This window comes from Rousettus aegyptiacus, unplaced genomic scaffold, assembly GCF_014176215.1.
Source record: "Rousettus aegyptiacus isolate mRouAeg1 unplaced genomic scaffold, mRouAeg1.p scaffold_m13_p_17, whole genome shotgun sequence".
NCBI lineage: Eukaryota > Metazoa > Chordata > Mammalia > Chiroptera > Pteropodidae > Rousettus > Rousettus aegyptiacus.
Genome location: NW_023416292.1, coordinates 45911277 through 45938768, shown reverse-complemented (window position 1 = coordinate 45938768; position 27492 = coordinate 45911277). Strand labels below are relative to the sequence as shown.

At 33.8% G+C, this 27492-nt stretch overlaps 1 protein-coding gene across 1 annotated transcript; it reads left to right on the top strand.

Moving 5' to 3' along the window:
- Nucleotides 1–11684: 11684 nt before the first annotated feature.
- LOC107502767 (olfactory receptor 6K3-like) lies at nucleotides 11685–21879 on the top strand. Its single transcript, XM_036235196.1, is given in 2 exon segments — nucleotides 11685–12559; nucleotides 21792–21879. Coding segments are annotated over 2 exon segments (921 nt in total). The 5' UTR covers nucleotides 11685–11726.
- Nucleotides 21880–27492: the final 5613 nt, after the last annotated feature.

Below are 27492 nucleotides of genomic sequence, written 5' to 3'. Positions count from 1 at the left end.
AAAAATGAAATTACTTCTTTATAATTATGGTTATCTTCAGAAGGAAGTGTCACAAAAATCAGCTACAATAGCAATCATATCAGCATCTAATCATATCAGCATCTTATCAGCTACAATAGAAATCATATCAGCATCATATCAGGCAAAAAGAGTGGCTGAACTTTTTTTCAAGGCTAATTAAATTATAGTAGTATACATTACCAATCATTTTGACTACTTTAACATCTTTTTTTACTGGTATTCTTATCTCCAACGAGTCATTCTATAGATGAGGATTCTTAAGCATAGCTTTTACTGACCTTCTTTTTTCAAATGCATTTGAGTTTAAAGGCCAAAGAGCTTAGCTTGATATTTCTTTTCTTCTCAGATCTGGTTCTAATTAAATTTCAGAGGCAAATATTTTTCTGCATACTCATCGGCTCAATCAAATAGGCATATTTACCTGAATTTCTATTTTTGGCTTATGTCATTCCTTCCTTCCATTTTCTTGAACTCTTTGTTTTGGAATCCTAGCTGTCAATATCCATTAAATGTTCCCATTATCATGGAAATCACATTGATCCTCTTGTCAGAAGTAAATACTCTCTCCTCTGACCCTTAAAAGTGCTCTATATTTCATCTTTTATAATTTCTAACATATCCTCCTTGCATTTTATATATTTGTATATAAGCATGATCTCCCTCAAGTAGACCGAAATCTCCTTATGAAGAATCATAAAGAATACATAAAATGGTGTTATTGAAAAGTTATCATTTAATGGTCATAATACTCAGCACTTTACATATTTTATTTCATTTATTCCTACTTATGATAGATTATTATTAAAGAAATTGAGAACCAAAGGGGAGAGAGAATTTGTTCAAATACAACACAGCTAAGATCCAGAATAAAAACTGGAAGCCTGATCTGTAGACATTACAAGCCCACTTTTATTTTTTATACCACATTTGGAAATCTAGGTCAAAATTTGTCAGTCATTCTGTCTGTTTCCTTCTCTGTGTACTACTATATATTTAGAACTATTCAAGGTGTTGATGTCTTTTCTGTTTGTTTATTTGGGGGTAAAAAACAGATGAAAACAAATTCATTTCAGACTAGGAAGATTATTTTATAAAGAATGCCTCTTTCCTTATACCTGAGGCCTTGAGGAAGAAAAGCAGGAGAGACTAGCTTTGGAATGGAATAAGCAAGAGTGCTTAGCAGAAGGGCAGACTGCATGAGGAAAGATGTGAGATCTGAGTGTTCCCTGACTAGAGCAGTCAGTTCTTTGCTTTTATGTTGTCTTTTCTCAGCCTAAAATACCAGAGAATGGCCATGTTAATCTGTCATTATGAAAAACAGGTGAACAAAGCAGGAGACTATAGGGCTATGAGAAAAAGCAAGAAAGTTCAGTGCTGAATGACTCGTAAGAGGCAAATAGAGTAGTTACTATTTTTCTCTGAATGAGGCCCTTCTCACTAGTAAGGTTGCATCATTATTCATCATTCATATATTTATTCAATTAATGCTCATATACTGATTGATTCTCTGTTATGTGCCAATCACTACCATAGGTTCAAGAGCTATTTATAGTTGAATAGAACATTATTCTTGCTTCTGAAACACATAAAGGATATTTTTTAAATGTCCTAGAATGACACATAATCGGCCTACAAATATTCTTGTATAGTAAAAAGAAACTTGAATTAGATTTTAGTCCTGAAACAAAAGCAGTTAAGTTTCTCTGTGGCTCCCTAGGAATCCGCAATTCTTTAAGCTTCAACAAAATTGCACTGTTGTGAAAACCTTAGATATTATTGGTATCTTCATCTGTTAGCTGAACTATATTTCTTCTAAGGTTCTTTCTAGGTTTCATGTCTCATATACTGATGTCTCCATTCATGTAATAAAGTTTTTAAAATATGAAGTATTACCCCATATATTGAGAAAATTTTGCCCTGAAAGACTAGGGTAAATATGGGCCCAGAATCATTAAGGATATATCAGAGTAGTGGGCAGACACAGTAAAGGAGTAAAAGGTAGGTTAGCATTCTCAACTGAATAATGCCTTTTCAATAGTTTTAGCACTTACCCTGCCTGAAACACAAAAACTTGCCTTAGAATCACTGTAGTAACTTGCTTTCCTCCCAGTGCTAGTTTGTCAATGAAGATATACATGTCTCTGAAGCCTCTTTAGGAAATATTCAGAATGGAAAGCAAGAGTGTCTTTCCTGGAGTTTCTCTTTAGATGATGAGGATCTAAAGGAAAATGGGGCATCTCACTCTCTCCTCTAAGGGACAAATTAGGGGAAAAGTGTCACGTAGTAATTAGACATTCCCCAAGGTCATGTCTCAAAAGCATTCTAGTGGCTAAATAATCTTTTCTCTCAGAAGAGTATAGAGCTGGTCACTGGGGCCCACAATATACGTAGGTGTAAGAATAGACCTCAGTTATGATCATACTACTCTGGAACACACAATCAATAAAACTTACTTTCTTCTCAGCCTTTCACTCATTTTTTTTTTTACTTTTTATGCTTTTCATTCTTTCTGCTGATATACTTCTACTAATATATTTAAAATACACATTATCTTATTTGATCCATTAAAAAACAATTTGTGTGCTTAAACTAGTTAATTTTTTAAAAGTTAAAAATATATATATATATTTGCATGAGGTAGTTAAGATAAGAGTTATTTTTATTTTTCAGATGGAGAGATTTAGAGAAGCTAAGGCTTGCTTCAATTCACACAGGCAATAGAAAGCAGAGAAGAGACTGAACCTTTATCCTCTGCATTCTAATTTAGCTATTAACTAACTTTACTCTTTAATTATAACTCTATGGGTTATTCCCAAATATGTATTTTCTACCTTGATCTTTCACTTAATTTGCAGTATCATTTAACAGGACTTAGGTTATCTAAGAAAAAGAAGACAAGGAAGATAAAGGACATTTCTGAACTTTTGCTTAGATCTTTAGCCCCATTTCTCACTCCACTCCCTGCATTATACTCTAAGTCTCAGCAGCCAAACTGCTTGTAGCTATTTCTCATAATGGTGGTTGAATCCTTTATAATTTATTTTTCTGTTTTTCCCTTTTCCTAAAATTTTAACCCAGCCTTTCTTCTCCCTGCCTAAAATAAATTCATATACTTACCTCTACTCTTAATTTTTTAAGATTCAGCACATTGTCCCTCTCCTCTAGGAATTCTTTCCTGATCCCCAGGTTGGTTTGGGGGTCTCTCTTCTGTGCTTCTAAAACACCTAATGCATACATAAGTTGTTGAAATTATCTAGTTATATGTCTAGATTCTAAGATATTTGATGGTTATCTGTAATTACTTATTCATATTTGAATCTCCAGTGCATAGCTCAGTAACTTACAATGGAACTCCAGCAGAGTCTCTTAATGGAAGAGAATAAACTGAGGTCTATATAAACTAAGTATGAGAACCATGTAGCATATTAAATGTGTTTGGTTTGAATCAGAGGGATTATAGAGTAAAGTATGGAGAAATAACACTGGAGGGTCAGGTTAGGTGAACTTTGAATGTCAGCCAGTGAGATTTTCAAAATATATTTTGCAAAAAATCAAAAATCATTAGATAATTTTCATGTGGGGATTAATGCACAAAACTATATATTAACAAAGTGTAAAATATGTTCAAGCCAAAAATTTATTAAAATAAAAATTATTATTAATTTATTTAACTAACATTTATTGAGCACTATTCAAGCAACAGACCCTTTTCTGCAATATCTGAGGTAAAGCCCTAAAATAGGACAGTAATAATGAAGCTAAAGGATAAAAGAGATGAAGGTAAATGTGAATAACCAGTAAGATTTGACAACTGATTATATTTAGGGAATATCAGAAAAAAGAGCATTAAAGATGAAAATTTTAAATTTGAATTAGTTTGTCAGATACCACTATTGACAGATATGAAAACAGCTAAAGCAAAATATACTAAGGGGGACAATTATAAAATGAGTTATAGATATGTTATTTTGAGCATGTGAGAAATTTTTAAGCAGAAATTTTTAATTGCCATTAAAAATGTAGAACTGGAGTTCTACATTTAGATAAGCCCGTGGACACAGACGTAAGTGTTCTTTAAGTAGAGGTTATAATTAAACAATGAGGATACACTAGATACTTGAACAAATGAACAGAGAACAAGAAGAGACTGGAGAATTACAATTCGTGGACGGGAAAAAAACATTACTGATAATATAGAATAACTATCATTTACTAAGCATGTTCCTAAGATACACTAAAGCATTTATATATTTCATCTGATTTCATCTTTTCAATATTCTTGTAAATTCGTTATTATTTTCTCCCACTTTAAAGATGAGTAAACTTAAGTTTTAATGACTTAAGTATCTTTCCCATAGTTATGTAGCTAACTAGATGGCAGAGTCAGAATGAACTATCGGGAAAATGAGAACTGAAAAAATGGCAATTAAATTTTGTGATTAAAGGATCATTGGCAAATGTGTAAATACAGTTTTTATTATGAGGCTTATGCATAGTTTACAGAGGATGAAAGAATAAAAGTAGTCACAAAAATGAATTAGTCAATGTGAATCACTTTTGAGAAGTTTGATAATGAAAGGATGAAAGAACTAGAATTGGTAATGCAATTAAGGTTAACTTTCTCTAAGATATAGTAGATTTATTGTATCGTAGATCTAAGACACAGTAATAAATGTGTGCATGTTTGAACAAAGAAGAGAGTCAGTAGTAAAAGAAACAAAATATATTGAAGATTAAAGTGATAATAAATGGGACAAGTGGAAGTTTTGAGTGTACGATGAATGTACAGGTAGAGGTAATGGTCTCAGAAAGGAAGAAGGTTAAAAGTGTGGGTAGGTATGCCTACATATTTTGACATATGGGAAACCATTAAGAAAAGCACCAATTAGGTATTTATTTGAGATTTGTGTTGGAAACACTGCAAATGGATAGTACAAATCAATGTAAAATTTAAAAATCTTACAGCACCATTTCATTAAATAAGTGAATATTAAATAGTTTCTTAAGAAGAAGCATAGGACCAAAATAGTTAACCTGTAAGCTTTATCAAGTGTTCAAGAAATGGAAAAGTATAATTGTACAATATCTCTTGCAGAGCCTAGGAAGAAGAGAAAAACTGCCCCATGTATTTTATCAGACTATATTTTTGACACCAAAACTAGAGAATAGTATAAGAAAGTCATATACAAATTATACTGATACACATAAATTTAAAAGTTCTAGATAAATTCAGTGATGTATTAAAAATATTTTAAATTACAAGTTAAAGATAAAGTTTATTCCAAAATATAATTTTAGTTAAAATTGGAGATCTGTTAATATTACTCACCATGTTATCTAATTAACGGAGAAAAAAACTATATAGTTATATGAATAAATGCAGAGTAAATATTTTATATAATTCAACCTCTATTTTTTATTTAAAAGAGAAAAGTCTAGCACACTTGTAATGGAAGGGGATTCTTTTTAATACTATAAATCATATATTTAAAAGATACCATATAGTCATACATAATAGTGAAATATTAAAAGTGTTCTCTTTAAAATAAGAAATAAGACATGGCTGTCCAATGTTAAAAAAAAGTAAAAATTTACTTGGAAATAATAAAATAAAAGGAAGTATATATATAGCATCGGATTTTAAGTGTAATCACAGAACTAGCTTAAAATTGTTCTATCTTGTTTAGTAAGATACCAAGTTGCTTTTCAGAGACTACAGGCTAAAATTGCAAGTCATACAGTAGAAACATTGGCAGAGGAGAGAACTCCAACTGCACCCAGAACCAAAGTCTCACCCTCAACACACACACACACACACATACACACACACACACACACACACACACAACACAGGACCAGGATATAACCAGAACTTGAACACTGTAACCTTTTCAGAAAGAGAATATTCATTGTCCTGTGTTGACAACACACCTTATAAATGGCCAAGCTCCAAGGTCCTCCAAATAAAACTTGCCCTGGAAGTGCTTTTGCATACCTGTTCCCTTAAAAACCTGCCCCAAACCATGGATTGAAAAGTTAGAGCTTCTGAGTATCTGCTTCCTATTTTCCTGGGTGGTACCATTTATAATAAAATAGTTAATCTTTCTCTACTGAAACTCTTGGTGTTTAGTGTTTGCTTTGCTGGTGTCAGGTAAACAAACTCTTTCTGTTCTATAACATATGGAAAAAAAAACTGGACTTATTTAAAGATGATAAGAAATTTATTTAGAAACTTCAAAAAGAATATAAAACTAATTATAAATGAAGGTTTGAAAGGAAATAAACCAAAGCACTGAATCTATAGACTTCTTTGGGTAGAATAGCCATTTTAATGATGTTGATTCTTCCTATTTATCAGCACAGTATATGCTTCCATTTATTTGTATCTTCTTTAATTTCTTTTTTTCAATGAAATTGCATAAGTGGAGGACAGGAAATGGTCAAAGAAAGAGACTGGCCACTCATCTGGTAATTAATAGAGTTTATTAAGGGAGACTTATAAATAAAACATGTTTTGAGTATCTACAAAATGAAGCTGATCCCCATGTTGCTTGGCAGGCACCAGAGAATTATACAGGCTGATAGTCAAGGGTACTGGTATGTGAATGCTACCAGAGATTACTTTACATTATTGACCAGGTTAGGATAACAACCTGTTTCAGGAATCAGCACATGACAGGAAGCAAGGAAGTGGTGCTGATTTATGTCAGAAAGAACATCAATTCGAATCAGACAGCCTCTAAAGGGAATTTGCAGAAAACCACCGCTGTTCTCGCATGGGTCCAGCTCAAGGGACAGATAGAGGTCACATCATGGAATAATCTCTCCTCTCCAAATATATAAGAAACTTTTACACTCAATTTAGCAATAATAATAATAATAGCATATTAAAAAATAGGCAAAGAACTTGAATAGATTTTTTTTTCCAAAAAAGACATACTATGTCTTTTTTTTTAGAAGACATTCAATTTAAAGTTAGTTTGAAATTCTCAAAATTACTAATCACCAAAGCTACACAAATCAGAACTACAATGAGATATCACTTTAAACCTGTTGGGACGGCTATTACCCAAAAAACAAAAATAATTGTCATTAGTGAGGTTGTAGAGAAATTGGAAGCTTTGTATGCTTTTGGTGTGTCGGAGCCAGCCGACCTTCGAGCCAGGGCCTCCTGAGTGATGGACGGGATTAGAAAAAAAGAGACATATATACAAAAGATGGGGTCGAGAGGGACGAGCTCAAAGACTCGACCCTGACCTTTATTTTTTCTCAGCTTATATACACAGAGGACTTACATAAGCACTGCTTGGCCACAATATACTCTTTGTTCAAGTCAGCGTGTTATCATAACCTCTAGCAGCCCACCTCTCTGTTCCAGAGACTCCCTGTTCCCGGACTCTCTGGCTGACCCGTCAAGGCCAACTTCCTTATCTTGCAATGCTGCCCCAGCTCCTAACAGAATGGCTCCCAACATTGGTGGGGATGTAAAATGTTGTAGCAGTTATGAAAAACTGTATGGAGCTTCCTCAAGAGTTAAAAATATAACTACCATATAATCCAGCAATCCCACTTCTTGGTAAATATCCAAAACAATAGAAATCAGGATTTCGAAGAGATATCTCCGCTCTCATGTTTATTGCAGTAATATTCGCAAGATATGTAAACAATGTAGATGTCCATCATAAGATGAAGGAATAAAAAATGTGTTATATGGAGACAATAGAATATTATTTATATTTTAAAAAGAAGTCTACCATTTATAACATGAATGAACCTGGAGGGTATAATGCTAAGTGAAACATGCTAGCTGCAGAAGGACAAATACTACATGATTCCAATTAGATGAGATATTTAAAATAGTCAAACTCATAGAAGCAGAAAATACAATTATAGTTGCTATTGGTTGTGGGGTGAGGAATATGGGGAATTGTTCAATGGATATGAATTTTCATTCATGGTAGATGAAATAGTTCTAGAGATCTCCTGTATAACATAGTATCTATAATTGAGAACATGACATTATGTAGTTCAAAATTTGTTAAAATTGTAGGTTTCACGTTAAGTGTTCTTAATACAAATGAAAGGCCCAAAAACAACAACAACAACAAAAAGGACACCAGGAAACTCCCGGAGGGGTTGGATATATATCTATTACCTTGTGGTGCTGGTATCAAGAGTGTCTGTATGTATTCAAATTCACCAAATTGCACAAATTAGGTAAGTACAGTCCTTTGTATAGAAATTATACCTCAATAACATTTTTTTTTCAAAAATAGACTACACTATGCAATATACAGATGATGTAGTATGGAATTATACATTCAAAATTTATAACATCTTTTTACTCAATGTCACCCCAATAAATTTGGTTTTAAAAAAAGACTGATTCATGATATGCTAAGTCCTTAGAAATAAAATTTTGTCAGTTGAAATTTTTGAATTTCAAAAAATACATATTATAGACATAAGACAAGGAAAATAATCCTCTAACTCATAGGAAGAAATATTACACAAAACTCAGAAAAGAAACCTCTTCTCATCACAAAATCTGATCTATATTTCTAAGAAGTTTATACAACAAAAGCAACTAGATTAAAAAAAAAACAACTTTGATCTTTCAATAGAACAGTGGATTGAACACATGGAGTACAGAATGATCTTGTGAAAAAGGTTGAGATATTGACCATCAATAGAGATACCAGTAAAATTATCCTGAATTCTTTAGGGTAGGATAAATTCACATGCATTTGTGCATGAGAATAAAATGACACCGTTCCCTCACTTCAATATTGGCACAATATCCCTATGACATGTTTATTATGAAATGACATTATTTACTATTAATTATTTTTTCAAGATGTTTACTGGTGTCAATATATTTCTTTCAAGACTTCCCATGTCTGCGTGTTCATTTAAGAAGAGCAGTACCACAACAAAACTCTTTTTGCAGAAAGACCTGGTAGACTCATGCAGCTGAGATGATAGCCATAGCGCTGGAGAAAGTAGCTTACAGTGTTAAGGCAGATGAGTGCAATCAGGAAAAAATTATTATTGACAACTTGAATTTGAAAATCTAATGAGTGGAAAGCACAATGAGGACCTTACTTCTAATTAACTTAATGAGGAAATGTGTTGCTCTCTCTAGTGGCACAGGGGAGGAATCCCTTGTGGAGCCCATGTCCCCTCCTTGCTATTCCCTGGGATGTCTGTGAAAACAACCATAAGTTCCCCTTTGAAAAGGCTAAAGGGGTATGAAGGATGTAGAGACTCAAATGGATAGAGGAGTTTCTGTAGTCTTTGGTAGAGGTGAGTATAAAAAACCAAAGCTTGGAAAAAAAGGATTCATTCACCATGCTTAAAAATAATAATCTCATTCCTGAAAACTGCATTGTAAATTAATTTAGAAGCTTTGAGGGAAGCGATGACAAGTTTAGGAGAAACTACCTTCAGGGGTATTGGGCACAGCTATATATGAAATAGGATAGCCCACTTATGATGCCATCTGTTGACAAATCATTTCATCCAGACTTGATTAAGACTCTTATTAAAACTGAATTGTCACACTCCTCCTTCAAAACAGTCCCCAATTTTCTTTGCTCACTTTTCCATGGCTGTCTTGTGAGTTTAATTATGATTATACCCAGTGACTTGGTTCCAAGTTAATTTATTTGACATCAACTATTATTTACCTACCAATCCTGTTCTATACACTGTGCAAGATAAAATATTTTTACTTCCTGAAGGACAAACTCAGTCTAGAGAAGGTAAAACGAATAAATTGATAATTATTATGCAACATGATAAATACAACACAGCAACTCTAACATATTAGTGCCCAATATTTTAGAGTGTTTACTATATTCCTCACGATACTCTAAGCATTTAATATATATTTACCTATATTGGAGAAGCAGTTAAGTGTAGGTTAGAACATGTCACTAGAGATGTACTGTGTAGATTTAAATTCTGACTTTCCAGTTTATCAGCTGAGAATCCCTGGGCAAAGTATTTAACCTGTCTATGCCTAAATTTTCTCATCTGTAATATGAGGATAATAATCTTACCTCATTAAAAGATCATGAGCATTAGATGAAAAAAATACATGCTTGTGTTTAGGACCGCACTTGCCACAGCAAGTACCATAGCTACTATGTTATTATTGTTATAATATATTCAGCCATTCTCAAAACCTTATGCTCCAGTATTAATATTTTCTCCATCTTACAAATAGGGAATTAAAGCCATAGAAAGGCTAAATAACTTGACTTAAGTCACAGGGTTTGTAAGCAGTGAAGAGCATTTAAATCCTGGAAATTTGTTTTGGGCATACAGACTATTAACAAGTATTTTATATTGCTTTTGTGTCAGGAGAGGGGATATAGGAAGTAAAAACATGCTACATTCCAGTCAGAGGAAGTAACACACATGTGAAAGTACCAAAATTTTATAAAACAGTATGAACATTGGGATTACAGGGAATAGATTTGGGGATTGCCAGGAGGTGAAGCTAGAGAGAGTTCAGAATCAGATATATTGGCTTGGAGCTTATGAAAGAGCTTGGCTGGAGAACAATATTTGGAAGTAGTGATATTTGAAATCTCTTATAAGTAGATAGGATCTCTATGGGAACATATAGAATTATAGAGGTTAGAATTGATGATGGGAGCATGGGGAAAATAAACACTTGGGAAAGAGTTTTTTAAAAGCAGCCAAGTTAATACAAGAGAGAAGAGGAAAAATAAGAGTGAGAATAAGAATATATATATAAATAAGTGAAACAGAAGTAAAAGTAAAAGTCATAAACACCTCTGAGAGCCACTAGGGGTCAGTTCTATTGAAAATGGAATTGCAGAGCAGAGGAGGAAAGCTTCAAGTAGGGATATTGAACTGCTTCTAGTGCCAGAGAGAGTTGAATAGTTTTCATTAGTAATTGACAGGCAGGGCATTGCTTAACTTGGTCAGAAAAGCTTTAGAGGAACAGTAGTATAGAAAGTATACAGCAAGTGTTATAAAAGGAGAGATGTAATGAGTGGATTTTATTACTCTATCAGGTAATGTTTAAGTCTTTTGCAGGTATTTACTTGATCCAACCACATCCTTATTAGATAGATACTATTTTTAACCTCATTTCACAAATGAGTACTTGAGACCAAATGATTAAGTAATATGCAAAAACACATATAAGTGTTAGCAGGCTTAATTGGGATTTCAGTGTAAACCCCAGGTTTACATTCTAATGCCCTAGTACAAAGATCTCCAAAGAAGAATGTGCAAGATGGTGCAATTGGGTGGGAAAAGAAAATGACATAACTTCTATTATGTTGATTTTTTATCCATGCTCCTTACTTTTTAAATTTATTATTATGTAATCTACACATATATTTGAATTATTATATCATATTATAGTACATGTATATAACTTATTAATACAAATACTTAAATTAGAGATTAAGTTAAAATTATACTAATTTTTATACTAATAAAAACATTTGGAGATATCTATTTCTGTAATTGTGCTTCTACAGGAGTGAGAAAAAATAATATTGGTTAATATGTACATTAGTGTGAAATTAGGGAAAAAATAAAACTTTAAAGTTATTCCTTGTTACTCATTCCAGTTATTTAGCTGTACATCTTATTTTCCTCTCCACCTCATTGTGAGATGGTATATTTCTTCTTCATTTGCAGGTAGCTCTGTTGGGGATATGGAGAGTAGAAACCTATCAACAGTGACTGAATTTATCTTTACTGGCTTTCCTCAGATCCAGGATGATAGTCTGTTACACTTCTTTCCTTTACTTTTTATCTATACCTTTATCGTCATTGGGAATTTACTGATCGTCTTTGCTGTAAGACTGGATACACATCTCCACAATCCCATGTATAATTTCATCAGTATCTTTTCCTTTCTGGAGATCTGGTACACTACAGTCACCATTCCCAAGATGCTCTCCAATCTCATTAGTGAAAAGAAGACCATCTCTACTACAGGCTGCTTCTTGCAGATATACTTCTTCCATTCACTGGGAAATTCAGAAGCTATCTTGCTGATCGCCATGGCCATCTGCAACCCTCTTCACTATCAAATGGTTGTGACCCCTTGGCTCTGTGCTTAACTCTCTGCAGGCTCCTGCATCTTTGGCTTCCTCATCCTGCTTCCTGAGATTTTAACGATTTCAACAGTGCCTTTCTGTGGACCCAACCAAATCCATTAGATCTTCTGTATCTTGGTCCTTGTGCTGAGCTTGGCCTCTACAGACAAATCTATGATTCTGACTGAGGATATAATCCATGCTGTGGCCATCATCATTACCAGCCTGATCATCACCCTGTTCTATATAAGGATCGTCACTGTGATCCTGAGGAATCCCCCTGCTGAGGGTTGGCAAAAGGCTTTTTCTACTTGTGCAGACCATTTTACCATCTTACTAATAGTCTTCAGCAGTGTATCATTCATGTACTTGTGTTTCAATACCACTTACCCACCAGTTTTAAATAGAGGCATTGCACTGATGTTTACTATACTTGCCCCATTCTTCATACTGCTGTCATTGGTGCCCATCTGCTAACCAAATATTTATTAAGTTATACTGTGGCAACTCTTTTTAAGATTCAATCCCACTCATAAATCTAGTCTGCTAGATTAAAGGAGGGGGCACAATATTATTATTCAACCTTGTATATTTCTAGATTTTCTGACAATTGGATAAGAACAAATACAGACCAATTAATTAAGCACTTCTATTTAAAAAACAAATTAAGTCACTCTCCTTTCTTATTTAACGTATGATTTTTTTCTTGTAGAAATATTTTTATTTTTAGAAACAGTGAACAGATGAACCACAGATAATATCTGAAAAAAAATTGCCAAATGTTGCTGATACTATAAACAGATTAGTTATTAATAGAGAAAAATATGTAATCTAGATTAAATTATATGCTCAAAGATGCATAAAAATGTTTCTTAGCATTGAATTTCTATTATAGTACTACACTCAAGAAAACATTAAGGAAAAAGTATTTCTTGATTATTTTCAGTGGTTAAAAATAAAAGTGTCTTACATGATGGTAGTTAATATTAATTTATTTTCATAAAGTATTTTAATTACCAAATTTTACAACTATGTGAAGGTTAAGAGAGTGTTAGGGGCGCCACAACCTAAACGGGCCCTTAAGGGTTAAGGATAAAACTGCTGGGCTTGGGCCTCACAAGAACAGAAGATAAAGAAGACAAATGGCAGCCCTTGACACCAACATTCCAGAGACTGGCCGGCCACAGACTTCCTGTTAGAACTTCTTTTATCTTTGCTTATTAGCACATGACCAGTACCCCCTTTCATCTTCTTTCCTTCCACTGCCCCTTCCCCACAGCACCAGCTGAACACCAATTATATTGTGACAAGTCCCTTTTGCCTGCCCCCCTTTGTTCTTGCTGTATAAATATAGCTGCTTTGCAAAATAAAATTCGAGGCTTGATCAGAATACTGTCTTGCCTCCGCTCCTCTTTCTCCGCCCATTTTTCCTTACAGGCTGGGTCTCCCTCGCCCCCACCAAATAACAAGTCCCGCGGGTCGGGACAAGAGAGAGTCTCTCTTGTTCATTCCCATGGTTGTTTCTCATCAACAACATCTTTCCTCTTCATACTAAAAAATGCTAGTGTGTTGAACTCTACAGGGTCCTGCATTTACACTGCATTGACTTCCTGTCTTAAAACTTATAAATTCTTCCCTATAGGAGTAGGTAAAAGGTCTTTTGCATATGACATAGCAATGTTGTACCACAGAGGTCAATTAACAAGTCATTTTGTAACTGATTGGTTTCAATTTCTACCATTTGTCCTTTCTGCTAAGCTAATTTTTTTTCACATAGCTGAATACATTTCCACAAACTGAAACTACTCTCCACAATCCTGTGTTGAGGTCTTATGTAACCACTTTGTACGGATGCATAACAGAAAACCCATTCATTTAAAGCCATTCATCTGCCCACCGGACATCTTCCATTTAGCAGTCTTCTCCCCCAGAAAGATGTTTTTTAATGAATCAAATCCTACAGCATAAGTTGGTGCTGTAAATAGGAAAATACACTCACATATAATTTTATAGGAAAATCTTGATAGAGTGCTTTGCTCTAAATGTGTATCAGAATTACTTTGACTTCCAGGAACTGTGTTAGTTATTACATCAGTGTGATCTTTGTAATCACACACAAACTTTATTTATTTCTTTAAAAAAAAAAACTTTTACTTTTTAATTTTTTTTCAGTTATAGTTGACATACATAATATATTAGTTTCAGGTGTACAACACAGTGATTTGACATTATATAACTTATGAAGTGATCACCCCAATAAATCCAGTACACGTCTGACATCCTACATACTTATTATAGTACTACTGACTATTCTCTATGCATCTCCATGATTATTTTGTAAATACCAATTTGTACCCCTTAATTCTCTCCCCTTTCATCTATCGCCCACACCCCAATCTGACAACCATCAAAATGCTTTCTGTATCTATGAGTTTGTTTCTGATGTTTGTTTATCCTCTTCTCTAGATTTCACATATTGATATTTGTCTTTCTCTGTCTCACTTACCCCACCAGCACAATACCCTCTCGATTCATCTATACTGTTGCAAATGGCAAGGTTTCATTCTTTTCAAGACTGAGTAATATTATGTTATATATGTACCACCTCTTTTTGATCCAATCATCTACTGATAAACACCCAGTTTGCTTCTATATCTTGACTGTTGTAGATAATGTTGCAATGAACATAAGAATTGACATGTCCCCCTTCAAGGTAGCATTTTAGGTTTCTTCAGATAAATCCCAGAAGTGAGAATACTAAGTCCTTCTTTGTCTCTTGCTATAGCCTTTGCTTTAAAGTATTTTTTTCTTTTTTCTTTTGTTTCATTTTCAAGAAACATCTTTTATTTCAATCCTTTAGTTTCAGTCTGTGTGTGTCTTTCAATATGAAGCGAGTCTCTTTTAGGCAGCATATGTAAGGGTCTCGTTTTCTTAACCATTCGACCACTGTATCTTTTGATTGGAGCATTTAATCCATTGATATTTAAAGAAATTGTTGTTAGATATATAGTTATTGCCATTTTATTATTTACATGTTTTTCTTTTTCTTTTTAAAGAAGTCCCTCTAACATTTCCTGTAATACTGGCTTGGTAATGATGAATTCCTTTAGCTTTCTCTTGTCTGGGAAGCTCTTTATCTGTCTTTCTAAATAATAGCTTTGCTGGGTAGAGTAATGTTGGTTGTAAGTCCTTGTTTTTCATCACTTTAAATATTTTCTACCAATTTTAGGCCTGCAAAATTTTTGTTAAGGAATCAATTGACAATCTTATGGAAGCTCCTTTGTAGGTAACTAAATGCTTTTCTCTTAAGATTCTCTCTTTGTCATTAAACTTTGGAATTTTAATTATGACGTGTCCTGGAGTGGGCCTGTTTGGATTCATCTTGTTTCATACTCTCTGTACTTTTGGGGCTTGTATGTCTATTTCCTTCACTGGCTTAAGGACGTTTTTAGTAATTATTTTTTAAATAGGTTTTCATTTCCTTGCTCTCTCTCTTCCCTTACTGGTACCCCTATCAGGCAAATCTTAGTACAACTAATGTTGTTCCAAATACCCCTTAAACTATCCTCATTTGTGTGTGTGTGTTGGGGGGGGGGATTCTTTTTCTTGCTGCTGTTTTGATTGGATGTTTTCTGCTACCTTATCTTTGAAATTTCTGATTTGATCCTCCACTTTATCTAATCTGTTATTTATTTCTACTAAGGTTTTCTTTATTTCAGTTATTGTATTGTTCATTTCTGTCTGGTTCTTTTTAAAGTTTCTATCTCCATTTTAACATTTTCTGTCTCTTTGTAGAAATTCTCACCAAGATCATGTAGTATCCTTATAACCGGTGTCTTTAAATCTACATCTGGCAGATTGCTTGTCTCCATTTTGTTTAGTTTTTTTTTTTCTGGAGCTTTGTATTTATGTTTCATTTGGGACATGCTTTTTTTGTTGTTGTTTGTTTGTTTTTTGTGTTCTCATTTGGCTGTCTTCCTGTGTTTGTTTCCAGGTATTAGGTAGGGCTGCTATGTTTCCCAGTCTTAGTAGAGTGGCCTTAGTTGATGTTCTATGGGGCCTAGGGTGGAGGTTCTCTGGTCACCTGAGCTAGGTGCTTCTGATTGTTTTTTATATGGGTCTCTGTGCCCTCCTTTCACAGTCGAGCTTTGGTTGCTATCTCCACATTAATGTGAGTGATTGACACTTGGGATGATTGCTTGTGAGGACTGGTTAGTAACTATAGTAGAAGAGCTGTTGTGTACAAGATTACCCTAAAGAGCAGAATGTGCTTTAGTAGGGCTCTAGTGCCTGTCCAGACTGCCTTTAGGTGAGTAGTCTTCATATGCAGCCCCAAGTGATGCCTTGACTCATTCTGAAATTGGCCACCAGCCATGCCAGCCTTGAGGCCTTGTAGGAAAGATGCCACTACATACCAAGTGTAGCTAGATCCTGTGCCCTGCTTAGAACCACCTAGCATTAGTCATCAAGGAATTTTCAGATGGCTGCCACCTGCACTGGGTTTGATGGTGCCTGGGGAGGCCAAGCCACAAATCAAGATTGGTTACCTCTAGTGCTGGGCCTGGGACTTTTCAGCAAGATAGTTGGGGCATACTGAGGCCAGATGCTGCTTCATTAGATTCTGTGAACCTTTGGGAGATTTTATGAAAGCCTGCACATGAGCCACTATAAGCTGTTCATATGGGAAGGCCACCATAAGTGGCTCAGGTGTGCCTACAAGTAGAGTGGGATGAGATCTCTCACTTATTTCTTCAAGAAACTTAAAAAAATTATCTACTCTGTGCAGAGAAAATGTGGTAAATAGTGCAATAGCATGGGCACAAAGTATTTTAATATCCAGAATCACATAATCCAGAATTGTAACAAAGGAAAATGGATTAGGCATTTGCATAGTTTGCAAAGAAAATGAAAGACCAAGGCAAGAAATTGTTCTTTCTTTGGTCATCCTTGTTATTTAATCTCCTGTATTTTGTCCCCAGTTTTCTTTCACATCTTTATCTTTTACTCTTTCCCACCTTTTCAAAACCTAGACTTTGGTGTGACCTAGGGACTGAATGAGGGAAGTAGAGGCTCATTTAGAATAGCATCTCTAAATGCAAGTCAAATCTTTTTCTTAAATAATCTAAAAAGGAATAGACTCTTTTGTTTAGTTTTTATATTCAAAATTTCCAGAGAGTCTGGAAGAAAATTTCAGTAGGGAAAATTAATTTACTCATTACTGCTAAGAAATCTTTGGTGGGGTGTATATTCTAACCCATGTATCAGAAAACAAAAGAGAGTTCTGGATAGTTGTAAATATGGAGCCTGATGTCAGATATCTCAAAGTAGTACCATAGATCGAAGAGAAAAAATCTCCAACTGTAGCTTCATCTTCTGTGAGAGAAGGTGCAAACACTTTGAGTAGGTAAAAAAAAATGGCTTTAGCCAAACATCATGAGAAAAAGATTTGTTTATGTATATTTTTCTGTGTGAGTGGAATAAATATTTAAAATAAGCTTACTTTTTCACTTTATAGGTTGTACAGTGCACACACATACACAAACACTCATACAAAACACTCTTATTCATATGGACTTGAATGATTGGACCTGGTTTTAATAAAAACTATGGCTTAGAAAGCAAGTTTTCATAGGATTACCTTACTTAATCTTTATAAAAAAACTTGCACAGTTAATATTATTATATTCATTATGAAGATAAAAAAATAGAGGCAAAAAGACTTTTTTAAGATCACAGGGTTGACAAATAATAGAATAAGTAACCAAAATGAGTGCAGACTTCAAATTACATACCTGTCTCACCACAACAACACTTATGGACTGACCCCTCAGAGAAGAATTTACTTTAGTGAGGCTCTGGTTCCAGCTGAGTCTGTCCTTTGGGTGTGTAGTTTGTGGAGGTGGTCAGGTGGTGCTCTGATGTGATTTGAAACTGACCATTAAGTGTCTTGTCCCTGGAGGCTTTTGGGAGGTGCTTTGGTTCAAACCAAGTCTGGGGTTGCTTGGGAGAAGCTAAGCTGCAAACGAAAGTCAGCCTCAGCCTGTGCTAGCCTTGGAGATGATTATCAAGAGATACAGAGCACAGGGAGGCCAGATGCTGCTTGTCTGGGGATCGTGAACCTTTGAGAGATTTTGGGAAATTCTGTAGCATGAACCAAGACAGGCTATTTGAATGGAAAAGCACTGGAAGTGGCTTGGGTGGGCCCTCAAGTAGGATGGGTCAGGATCTCAGCGAATCACCAGGACTAATAAATAATATGAGCTGTGTTGTTGGAGACTCAGATACAGCACACACCTACAAGTATAGACTAGGTGGGGGCAGGGCTCGACAAAGGAATGACAGCTTCTGCCAGCATTTCTGCCTAGGAGAAAGCCAACCCTTCAATCCTTGCCCTTAAGTCAGATAACTCAGCTCCTTCTCATATTGCCCAGTGCCTTTTGAGCTGCTGCCTCAATACTGAAGCTCAGTGTGAATAAATCTGTGAGTCCACGCATGGCCCTTTCAGAGGGACATCTGGCAACTCCAGCCGCCCTTCATCTCACTTAGCAACAACCTCCACTGGTTTTCACAGCAAGTTACAAGGACTTCCTTTCCCAGCACTGACATCCTGGCTGATGTGCTTGATGTGGGTCTGGGACCCCTTATTCCTCAGGAGAGGACCTCTGCAGAAGGAATATCCTGCCCAAGTTTTAACTGCCTCTAATGGGTGGAGGGCCAGCCTCTTTCATGTCTCTGTCCCTCCTACCATTCTTGATGTGGCTTCTTCTGCATATTCTTAGTTATAGGGCTTCTGCTCAGGTAGACTTCAGGCAATTTTCAATGATGATTTTTCTGTAGTTTAGCTGTCATTTTTATGTGCTTGTGAGCAGAAGCTAACATGACATTTACCTACCGTACCATCTTGACAAACCCATTTTGAATTCTAAGTTTCTTCAAAATGTTGATCATTGTAATGCTTAGAATTTATAAAATTCTTAGATATTACACTCCTAAACTCAGGATTTCTTCTCTTATTTACTAGTCTGACCTATACATTTGCATATCTTCATAGCCTGATACCATTAACATTTTCATCACTTTTCCTTTATAATATGAGAGTATGTTTACCCAATTATAACTTCACATCAGTCAAAAGGACTTTGAATTATCTTTGTCTTGGACTTTTGAAGGAACTTGCTCTATATGCAACAGCAACCTGAATGAAGTAGAGAAGGTACATATTTTGTAATTCTAAATAAAGCCTTACTTGCCAACTTTGTCCCAATTACGGTTCTATGCATTACATATAAAACTATACCCCTAAAAAGACAGAATTTATTTTAGTTATAGATGTTAGATAATACCTGAATAAAATATAATTACATATTTAAGAGAATAAAAGGAGATAGGAAGAGAAAAAAAGTAAGGTATGGTTAGGGGATAAGGACTTTGGGGACTAGGTGTGATTAATCTTAAATAGGGTAATTAAGTGTGGCATCCCTCACCAGGTAATATTTGAGTAATGGCCAGCACAAGTTCAGGAAAGAAATTTCTGGACACATTTCAAGGAAGAATATTCTAGGTAGAGGGAATGGAAGTACAACAGCTATGAGGTAAGGACATTCCAGGCGGTATGTGCATAGAGTGATGGTAGTGGATATGAAAAACTAGACAATGAAGTTAAAAAACTCACTGTGGCACCAGATTACATGAGAACTAAAAGACCATTGGAGTGAAGTAAGATTTCTCTTATTTTGATGTTGAGAATAGATTGAAAGGAAACATTGGATGTTATTGCAAAAATCCAGGTAAAGGTTGATGACTCAGACCAGGGTAGCAGTACAAATGTTTTAATAAATAGATTCTGCATATATTGTGAAGGTATCACTGACTAATTTGCTTAATGATTGAATGTGAGGTGCGAGAGAGAGAGGAGACAAGATTGATTTTAAGGAATTTAGCCTAAAGGACTGGAAAGAGAGCTCCTCCATTAACTGGTATAAGGCATTTGTTTTTTATATATCTATTTATTTATTCCCTACTTTGTTCTAAAATATATCAGAGATCAAGTAGTTAAGCATTTCCTCTAACTTCAATTTGTCTTTCTTTTTCTCCATGTTATTTGCTTGCTCAATGTACCTACCTACCTAAAAAAAAAATGTATTGCACTTATCCCAAGAAAAAGGGAGAAGACAAACTTTCCTCAGTTTTCAGAATTAAAGTCAAAGTTGCCATAGTTATGAATCTAAACTGCTCTACCATAAGCTATTTATCTCTCTACTTTCAATAAAATTCATTTCCATCCATATTTACTGAGCACTTATTAGTGAAAAACATCATGTTAAAACAGAGTATACAAAGTAATTGGAGAAGCAGATATGTTATCATAATATTAGCCATGATATAGAAAGTGAAAAATTAATTGCTGTGGTAGTATCAGTAGTTATCTCAGAGAGAGTAACTTAATCTAACTAAAATCATTCATGGAAGGCAGTATTTGAGCTGATCTCTGATTTTTTTTTTTTTTGAGTCTGAGAGAGGCTATTTTAGAGGGGAAGAAAAGTAAAGAATATATTTTTTTATAAACAAAAAGAAAATGTAAAGGGAAAATTTTCTGCTAAGTATAAAAGTGTGTTCTTGGGTTACAGAGGCAATTGACTATATAAGCAAATCTTATGATGTAGCTAACAAGGGAAAAATAAAGCAACTTACATATTTAGAATGTTGGTTCTTAGTTAAGCCTCTCATCCAAACATATTGCAGAGCATGTGGAACATAGAAAGCTCTCATCAAATATTTGAATGAACAAATGAAAAATATAATAAATGAATTAATTGATTATCCAATTAATTCTCTAAACTAGTTGTCCAGTATCTCTCTCTCTCTCTCTCATATCTATCTTTTATTTATTATTTATTTGTTTGTTTGTTTGTTTTGCTCAACAGCTGAGAAGATGACAAATAAAAGCTAGACAGCAGTGATTGAACTTATATTTACTGGCTTTTCTTATCTGCACCAAGATGGATACTTATTTTTATACTCTTGCTTCTAATTTGCCTATTCATCATCACTTGGGCCCTTAACATCTTTTCTGTCAAACTGGATTTTTACCTCCACACCTCATGCATTTCTTCATCAGTGGCTTCTTCTTCCTGGAGATCTGGTATACCGCAATCATCAACTCAAAAATACTCTCCAATCTAGTCAGTGAGCAGAAGACCATTTCTCTGGCTGATTGTCTTTTGCCTATGTATTTCTTTGATTGCCTTGCATTTTCTGTAGTTTCCCTGCTTATTACCATGACTATGTATAGATACCTGGCCATCTGTAGCTACTTCTCTTACTCAACAAAAATGATACCTCAGCTCTACATTCAGCTAACTGTATGTGGTTACTTTTGTGGTTTCTTCACACCACTCCCTGATACTGCTTGGGTTTTGTAGTCCAAATCGAGTTAAGAGTATCATCTGCAACTTTGATCTCATCTTGAATCTGACATATATGGACGCAAATATAATTGTTTTAATCTAGGTTGTCGATATCATACATGCTGTGGAGATCATTGCAAATATAATGCTGTGGTTTTGAGCTATGTTTGCATCATTGAGGAAGTATGGCCTCAACATACCTGCATTTCTCTGCCAAGTACTCTTTCTTTCTGGTCATTAGCCTAGTGTTTGCAGTATTATCACTGTTCTCTAACCCAATTCTTTATAGTCTGAGGAGGAAAGAGATCAAGGAAGTATACATGTTCCAATCTACCTCATTCAGACATGATATAAAATAATATAAAATATATACTCATTAAGTATTATATTTATATCAATATCTATATTTATGGTTTCAGTGTGTTTGTTGCTGCTGTGTTTATTTTTTTCTATGCATTGATGCTAAGTGAAATGCTTAGCCATTCTATCTCTGTGAACTTAGAAAATGTCCTCAGAGGTTGATTAACCATAGGATCCAAAGAAAATAAGGTGAAGACTCACAGAGTTTCCTTCATTTATTCTTTGAATCTAAAGGGAGTCACATAAAATTCTATCTCTGCAATGAAAGCCCCTGCCTTAACTACTGGAACAGAAATAAACATATTTTTTTCTATGTCTCTATAAAACATTTCTTGAGCTTCTATTTAGTATAGTTTGCATTCTTTCTTGCATCATGGTTTACAAGTTTTATATGGGCCCTCTAGTTTGTGAACTTGAAACTAGGTATCTTATTTTATTCATCTTTATATTCCCAATGCCTATTAAAATTCTTTGCCCATAGAAATGCTCAATAATGATTTATTGAAAAAGTAAATAAATTAGAAGTAGTCTTTGTGTCTTGACAAAATAATAAGTTATATAATAAAAGCAATGTTATAAAAAACAATTCAGATCATTTCCACATTCAACAAAGAATGGCAGAGGAGGAGTAGATAATGGGTAAAAGCAAGATTTGTGGTATATTTGGATATAAAACAATTTTTAGTGATGAAATGAAGCCTTGTCACAGATAATCTACTCAAGTTTCTATGACTGAAATATATTTAGATGTTAAACAGGACTTTCATTAATATTCTTCTAATCTGGTTCCTGAAGTATAAGAATTAAATTTTATAGTTTAGTAATATATATTACCATAAAGGAAATAATATGTTTAGTCTTAGCACTTGACTCCTAATCTCCTTTATTCTAATGGGAAAGAATATTTTTTAGTTAAACTCTTTTTACCCTGAGTGGGACCATGTCACCAAACATGTTGTTTTTATAATATTAAGATTAAGTTTATACAGTTAGTTTCCTTCAGGGTTGCAGTGCTCAGAGATAATTATTAGTGGATGGAAACATCAAGCATTTTTTTTAAAAAGAGAAACAATTTTTAAGTTTATTAAATCTTGAACCATAGGTACATCTTTTTAATATCTATTTATACTGATACATAATGGCTGATTTGAAAAAAGCAATTACACAATTGTTTGAGTTGCACATTGGACATTTTTTACATGAAATATCCTTTTTATTTCAAAAAAAGTTTAAAAAACTATAGATTTTTGAGTCTTAAAAATGTCTTATTTAATAGACATGTTCTCAAAAATGAAAAAAGTAACTCATTTGAAGAAAATATGTTGCCAATGATTACATTTGAACTTGCAAATGAAAATAAAAATTTTGGAAAACTTGTCTCCACTATAAAATTAACAACTTCTAAAATTTAAGTAAGATTTTCTAATGATATATTGACAATTATTCTTTACATTCTTATTTTAAAAATTAATGATTCAAAATAAAATTATGACTTGAAGTAATTGGAATACATGAGGTTAGCATTATTCACATCAGTTAACAATAATTCTTTTTGTTAAATTTAAATGCAAAGTGCTTTTTAAACAACCATCTAAATTGAGTCATAAAACAATTCTCTGGAATAGATAGATTAGTCATTGCTATCTCCATTATATACTTAATAAAATGTAAAAAATTTCCAATGATCACCTGATTAATAAATGCTGGCATGAAGTCTTCAAATTAGACACTTCAGGTTCAAAAACAATGTACCTTCCATTATCTCAAGCTTTCTTTCTATTTCAATTAAATAGTTCACTGTATAAAGAAAATATCATGGGTTTTGGGTTTTTTTTATTCAATGTATTACACCAAATAAAACAGAAAAATAATAAAATAAAAATGATAGAGTGAGAGAAGGTAATAGCATGGAAAAATAGAGTTTAACATTTTTTATTATAGGTTTAAAAATTGTATAATACATAATTTTTCAAACAGAGTTAAAAGACAAATAACTTTAGAGGATCTGAATTGATGAGTTTTTGCAAATATAATTAACTGCAAAAGTCTTTCTTTTTGTTTTTTGAATGTTATCTAATATTCTTTTCCATTTAGGAGGTAAATATTAGAGCCATTTTAAAATAAGAACTAATTCTATAGAGACAATATAATTTTTAAAATAATAAAATAATGATGATTTCTATTCCATGAAAAAATTACTTTTACATTAAAAGTAAGATGTTTTTCCTTGTTGGTAAATAAGTTGAGAAAATTTGACTCCAAAACCTATAGTAAACATGAATTTTAGTGATGCAAGTTGAAGAGACTTCGGAATTTTTGGCTATAAAGCGTCTCTTGGAGTTTCCGAACCTAGGAAAGGAAGATCTGATAACTGAGCAGAGGCTCAGGCAAGCTGCGCAGTGCTGATTAAACTAGTGTGTGAAGACATCTGCCCAGAGCTGATATCCATGACCAAATACAGCAGCCTTCCAAATTGCTCCCACTCTTGTAAAAGCGAATTGTTTTCTCTTTAATGAAGCTATCTATGATTACTTAAAGCTTCCTCTATAGCCTCTCAGCACCCATTTATGTACAGCGAAACATGTTATTTTAAAGATTGAACATGATTCCAAACTCCTGTAGTATCTGTCGTACATTCTTTACCTGAGACTCCTCTAACCAGGATCTCTTTCATCAGAGCCAATTAACATACTTGAAACACTACAAAAGCGGCAAGAAATCAGAGACCAAGTGTTAAGCCACCAGAGCTTAATATTTTCTCATTATGTTCTTCCATCAATCCAAAGAAGGTATCCTGATACTTGTGCTAATAATGGTAAATGGTGCTCAGATACTGGAAAAACTGTCAGTCTAAAAAGACTGAGAAGATAGGATGAGACCAAATTTAAAGAGTAACAGCAAGAGTGCTGTCAGAGAAACTCTTACCATGAGTCTCTCCTGGAAATAATGACGGAAAATTCAAAGAACACTTTTGTTTTAATGTATCAAACCTCTTTTCTGATTGCCTCCTATCTCTTTCACATTGCTAAGTGCTCTAAAGACTATTGTTCAACTTATCCAATTTTTAAAATTAAATTAATTGAGTGACATTGGTTAATAAAATTATATAGGTTTCAAGAACACAATTCAATAATATATATATTGCATTTTATGTTCACCACCCAAACTTAAATTTCTTTTTGTCACTATATATTTTACCCCCTTTACCTTATACCTCCAACTTCCCCCTTCCCTCATGGACCACTAGACTATTGCCCATTGCAATAGTCTCATGTCACTGTTTGTCTTGTTCATTTGTTGCTTTTGGTTTTATATTCCACATATGAGTGAAATTATATAGTTCTCAACTTTTTCTGTCTGACTTATGTCACTTAGCATGATAATCTCAAGCTCCATCCATGTTGTCACAGATGGCAGTATTTCAATTTTTTCTTATAGCTGAATAAAATTCCATTGTATATATGTACCACATCTTCTTTATCCAATCATCTATCGAAGGACACATTGTTTTCATGGTTGGCCACTCTGAATAATACCATAAGGAAAATGAGGGGCATATATCTTTACATATAAGTATTTTCAAGTTTTATTGGTAAATATTCAGAAGAGAGATTGCTGGGTCATAGGGTAATTCTATACTTAATTTTTTGAGGAACCTCCATACTGTTTTCTATAGTGGCTGTACTAATTTACATTCCCACCAGCAGTGTATAAGAGCTTCTTTTCCCCCACAACCTCTCCAACATTTGTTATTAAATGTCCTGTTGATGTTAGCCATTCTAACAGGTTTGAGGTAGTATCTCATTGTAGTTTTGATTTGCATATCCCTAATAGCTAGTAATGTCGAGCATCTTTTCATATGTCTGTTGGCCATTTGTATATCTTTTTGGAAGAGGTGTCTGTTCAGGTCCTTTGCCCATTTTTTAATTGGATTGTTTTGTTCTTGTTGTTGATGGGTTCTATGAGTTCTCTGTATATTTTGAATATTAGCCTCTTATCAGAGGCATTGTTTGCAAATACTTTCTCGCATTCAGCTGGTTGTTTTTTGTCTTGTTGATGATTTCTTTTGGTGTGCAGAAGCTTTTTAGCTTGATATAGTCTCATTCATTTATTTTTTATTTTACTTCTCTTGCCTTTGAGGTCAAGTTCATATAATCCTCTCTAAAACCGAGGTTCATATTTTTAATAACTATATATTTTTTATGCAGCTCATTTTGGTGTTTGGTGACAGATACCAGTATAGTTTCATTCTTTTGCATGTGACTTTCCAATTTTCTTAGTACCATTTATTGAAGAGTTTTTCCTTTGTATATTGTATGTTTTTAGCTCCTTTGTCAAAAATTATTTACCCATATATATATGGGTTTATTTCTTGGCTTTCAACTTAGTTCCATTGTTTTGTGTCTGATTTTATTTTATTTTAGTTTAGTTTAGTTTAGTTTAGTTTAGTTTAGTTTAGTTTTTATTTTTCCAATTCCATACATGTCCATGGATTGAAAGAATCAACATAGTTCAAATGGCCATATTACCCAAAGCAATATACAGTTTTAATGTAATCCCCATCAAAATCCCAAAGGCATTTTTTTAAAAAAAGAAATAGAACAAAAAGCATCAGATGTATGGAATCACAAAAGATCCTAAATAGCCAAAGCCATCTCATGGAAAACAACAACAACAACAACAACAACAAAAACAAGTTCAGAGGTATCATATTGCATGACTTCAAATTATACTACAAAACAAACATAATCCTATCCACTTTTATTTTATATAATGATGACCTATCCCATTGAATGAGCTCTTTTATATTTTTGTCGACAAGGTCATCACATAGTTGGCACTCTTGGTGAGAAGATCTTGGAATAGGACAACTAGAAATGTTGAGGGACTAAGAAAAGATTGACTAAAACAGATGAGGAGCACAGTGGCATGATGGTCATACTCACATAAATTTGACTCTGTTTAAATACTTACAAACCAAATATCCTTAAAAGAACTTGCTTCTCAGTGATGACTTTTGTTTTCTCATATAAAAATAGGAATGACAATACTTGCTTTGCAGAATCTTCTAAAAAATTAGAAATTAATGTAAACTAATCATGTTGATATATAAATTAAGATATGGTAAATTCTAATTGATGATGGTTCTTAGCCCTCTTATTCTCATCTTCCAGTATTATTTATTTTTTTCCCTAGAATCTGGATATAATTAACTGTAGCAAAACAATGCTCAGTATTATTTAAGCCTCATTTTATATTCTTTACAAACTGCCTCAGTATTTGTAAATGTGAGAATTCACAGTTCAGTAACTAAAAAACAAAAATTTGACATACTAACCAATTTTCTGAATATTAATGTAGCTACACAAAATTTTATATGCAACACGTGAACTTAACTATTATAGAATTTGGCCTTTGTAAACTATCTTACACAAAGTTAGTCTTTGCTTATCTGTCCTGACCAATGAAATATTTTACCAACAGACCCTCCCATAGCTTTTTACTATGTAAACAGATGATTTCTCCCCTTAAGACAAGGTGAAAAAAACCCTTAATTCCTACTCAGAAAAAAAAAAAAACGTTAACCCAGAATTTTCAAATTCTGGTTTGAG